General features: G+C 36.4%; 1 protein-coding gene across 2 annotated transcripts in view; it reads right to left on the reverse strand.

Moving 5' to 3' along the window:
- Positions 1 to 3,889, reverse strand: part of LOC115211043 (dipeptidyl peptidase 4) — a 591,943-nt gene extending 588,054 nt beyond the window's left edge. Inside the window, exon 1 of one of the 2 annotated variants that reach the window (XM_029779911.2) lies at positions 3,533 to 3,889. In XM_029779911.2, coding sequence (XP_029635771.1) covers positions 3,533 to 3,628 — 96 coding nt within the window. In that variant the 5' untranslated portion in view covers positions 3,629 to 3,889. The remainder of the gene's footprint in view (positions 1 to 3,532) is intronic. The other variant, XM_029779910.2, reaches the window with a different exon arrangement.
- Positions 3,890 to 4,466: the final 577 nt, after the last annotated feature.

The raw sequence follows: 4,466 nt of genomic DNA on the forward strand, positions 1-4,466 counted from the left end.
GATGAAAGGCTAAAGAGACTTTATGACTTGTACTCAGAACATGAAAGGGCTTAACTAAATGTTATACAGTATTTTGTCCGACACAATTAAGATAATATTTTCTAGACATAAATCAAGATCTAGGGATAAGCAATAGTCAATGAAATTTACTTCCTTTCATCTCAGAGGGATGAAGGGCGAAGTTTAACGTGGGATTTCAGCTCAGAATGTAAAGAGTTAGGCACAAACCCAACAATTTGAAAGGGAAAGGGCTATCGACACCACCGAACCATACTCTACTGGTACTCTAATTCTGAGTACGATGTGATATCGAAATGATAATACCAATCAGACTTGCAGCAACCCTACTAGTACCAATGTATATATTCAGTGTACGAATGCGTGTTAGTAATACAATTGAAGAGAAACGCTGTTGATAGAGATACGAAACCAGATCACTAACAGGACTTATGACCAGCTTACCACTGCTCTGTCTCTGCCATTGTTTGAAGGAACAAAATATATGTGTAATATTTTCCATAAGCACAACTCATTTTTTATTAAAAAGAGGAAAGAGGAACACAACTTATAAATATTTTTCAGAAGTCCACTGGCAGAATTCATGAAGTTAGATTGAGACAACCGAGGAAAGAAACCCAGCTGCAGTCACAGCACACCGGGACGTTAGCGCGTATTCGACATTTAAGAAGTTATGGCATAAGCGTTCATAATGCGTGTCTGTTAATAGAAGCTGGAGAACTGAATTCTGCGGTGTGAGAGTGACAATGTTGCTATGACGTTAGGTTTTCACCGATATCTGCAAAGAATGAAATGATTTCATGTCGGAGTTTCTATGTAGTTCAATAGCTGTGTCATTTAGCCAGTATCCTATCCGCCCACTCAGTCACAACGCAGCCAGCAGAAATCAGAGACGCTGTTGAAGCCGTGAAACTATCTAACTTTAGAATTAAAAATATATCATTAGTCATACAAGACAATAACTATTTTTATCTAGCTTTGATCAGAGGGACAAGACAGCATCCATAGCTCTTTTCAGGATCTCTTTGATGACTAAAATGAGAAAGGTATCGTATATTCTATGACCGGAGACCTAGGCAGAATGTTTGTTTACAACAGTTATGTACTTCGATAAAGGTACGCAGGACCAAGTAGTACTGTTAAACAGGGCGACTGATGAAGTCTACCATTCATTAACAGAAACTCTCCTTCCATCGAGCTTCCACCTAGTTTATATCTGCCAACAAGTTTTCAATCGATCAGTGGGTATGGCAGAAGATACTGGATGTGGTCAAAAACAGAAAACCTCACTATTTCTGAAATACGTTTCAACAGAGAAATGCGCAATGTGCAACGGTCCAACCCAAGATGGTAACTGAAAAACAAACGGTAAAACATTAGCAACATGAAGATACCCTTACCGCCTGCCTTACTTCACTAGTGGAAGGGTATCACACGTAACCACTGTAGTTATGAAGGGAACTTGTAATGCACACGACCGTATGTGTACCCATAACATAATATATGAACAATTAAGAAAATGAAAATGATATATGGGAAAGAAGTGAGTTTTAAAATACGGTATTATTTTAATCTAGATTATAGATGATTAAGTATGCGATATGATTTACTAAAAGCGTATTTGACAAATGAATGCATGATTAGATGTGTTTCAGTACATTTTTGGTTGTGAATATTTTAAAGACGCTTTTAGCGAAAGGAACCATGGAAGAGAACACATGAATGGTTTCTTTAGAATCTGTTGTCAATGCATAGGAATTACAGAAAAGGGGAAAAAAAGAGCAAAACAAGAAATTATATATATATATATAATCTATATATATATATATATATTATAGCTTCTTTATAACATATAAGTATAATAAATAAAACGTATGTGTGTGTGTATATACACACATATATACATATATATTTGCATACATACATGCACACACACAAACATGCATGAATCAGCAGTTAAGGAAATTATGAAAGGGGAAGACATCATGGAAGGAGATGGTTACCCAGGTCGTCCCACCGTCCACCATTCCACCACATGATCTTCCCCCACGCATACTGCATCTTGCATCAGAGAGGCGCAGGTAAAAACCGTGCTGCGGAAACTTTTAACCCGCATCATTATTCCTCGGTAATTTTAAAACTAAATTTTAGAAGAACAAAGAGATGGTGCACGCGATCTCTTGATCTACTAGAACCGCAGCTAAAAACCCACTCAAATCACTCAGCGTACCAGTGGGAAAGGCACATAAAATGTAGATTTCTTAGAGATCTTAAAAAATAAAAGGCAAACAAAAACAAAAAAAAAACAAACTTAGAGATGGTCATGACTAGAGTATACAGATATCATAGATCTCGGCGACGAAGGCTAACAACAGCAGCAAGAACAATATTTCATAGAATCTGCTATGCAGCAAGCAGGCAACCCCTCACGCTCTTTTAATGAAGCTGGCGTTACTTGATAACAACTTAGCGTTTGTCGGTCGGTGAGTTGCATGAAATGTACGTGGGTTGATGTGTTTATAAAAGTGATTGTTGTGACAACTGCGGTTGGATCTGATGACAATAGACAGGTGACGATGGATAAGTCTCCGTACTTCTACAACTATATTGACGATGAAAGAGAGAAGAGGTAGATGATTACATAGATGTTGGAGTGGGTGCTGAAAGCGAAAGACAGTAGCCAGGATATGTGCAATATATATGTTTGTACGTATTTATGTAGGCATTACATTTATGTACATTGTATATGTATATTTTGTATTTATGTGTGCGTGTATGTGTGTATGTGTGTGTGTGTGTGGTGGTGGGGGAGGAGAGACTTTACGCCTATATATAAAAAGAAAAAAATCCATACATTGGTGTTAATATTTTGTTTCGCATGCGTACATGTATGTATGTATATATGTCAACATGCATGTTTGCTTACGTGTGTTTGTATTTATGCGTGTTCGGTAACTGTGTGAATATTTTTATAACCATTTAAATTCCTACATATTTACATATATACATGCATGCACACATACAGATCTGCACACCCATACATACATCATACCTACATACAAACAAGCAATATACATACGTACAACATATATACCTACACACACACACACACACACACAACATATATATATATATGATATAATGTATATAATGAAATTATTGTATAGTGCTCAGGTGCACCCAATATATATATATATAATATATATATATATAATATATATATAATAATATATATATTTATATATATATATATATATATACGCATATAGATACAGATGCGCACCCATAGATATATATGCACACCACACACGAACATTCACTGAGATATATAGATACATATAAGCATGCATGATGTGTTTGTGTTTTGCGTGCATGCGTGGAATCTAGGCAGTGTCGTGTGGTATAGTTTAGTTATGTTTGCGTGGGGTATAGAAGGAAAAGAAACTTGACAATTCATGAAAACTGTATACATAAATATATATATATACATATATATATACATATAAAAACCTACCTCAAGATCAACTGGTGATTGTGTTTGACTTTTTGATTTTGAACTGCTTGGTGATTTTATAGGTACCGAGGTTGACGCTGTGTGTCCGTAATTCATGTTTCATAAATATATCCACAACGAATCAACGTAAGAGAAGAAACAATGTTTTTGTATGTAGTAAGAGGTAAAACAAAATAAAAACTTAAAACGCAACACCGATGGCGACGCGGCAAATAATAATAATAATGATAATAATCCGGGGAGGAAGGTTTTCTTTCTGTCCAGATGAGAAGGACAGTGTGACACGTCTCTCTTATCTGTGTAATTGAGACAAGTAATCCACAAAAGTATTGAAAATGCCGAAATGTTTTGTTTTTATTTTTTTCCGCCGGCTATATATATATATAAATATATATAAATATATATAAATATATATATATATATATATATATGCTATTTTGTTATTGTTGTAGGTAGCTGTTGTGTCGTTGCTGTTGCTGCTGCTGCTGCTGCTGTTGCTGGTGCTGTGGTTGTCACTGTAGTTGTTGCAGTTTTATTTTCTCCGTTTTTTTTTCTATTTGGTTTCTGGGGTGGGTAGATGGATATGTGTGTGTGTGTGTTTGTGTGTGTAACTGCACTCTCTTTCTCTCTCCCTCTTTCCCCTATACCCTCTAGCTTTCTCTCTCTGTCTCTCTGTCTCTGTCTCTCTCTCTCTCTCTCGCACTACCTCTTTGTCTCTTTTCGTGTCACTCAACGGGATGGCGGTGGTGACGGCGTAGGTAGGTACCTCCCAGTTGCTTAAATTATTTCCCCAGACACTTTATAGCTCAGTGATGCGGCTGTGTTCGCGTTAATTAAACAGATGAAGAAGAAAACGGTACTGAAGAACAACAACAGCAATAACGAAAGCTAAGAGAACAACAACAACAGCGCCTGTAATCAGAAGCTTATTTAG

Source organism: Octopus sinensis, linkage group LG4 (genome assembly GCF_006345805.1).
Source record: "Octopus sinensis linkage group LG4, ASM634580v1, whole genome shotgun sequence".
In the NCBI taxonomy this organism is placed as follows: Eukaryota; Metazoa; Mollusca; class Cephalopoda; order Octopoda; family Octopodidae; genus Octopus; species Octopus sinensis.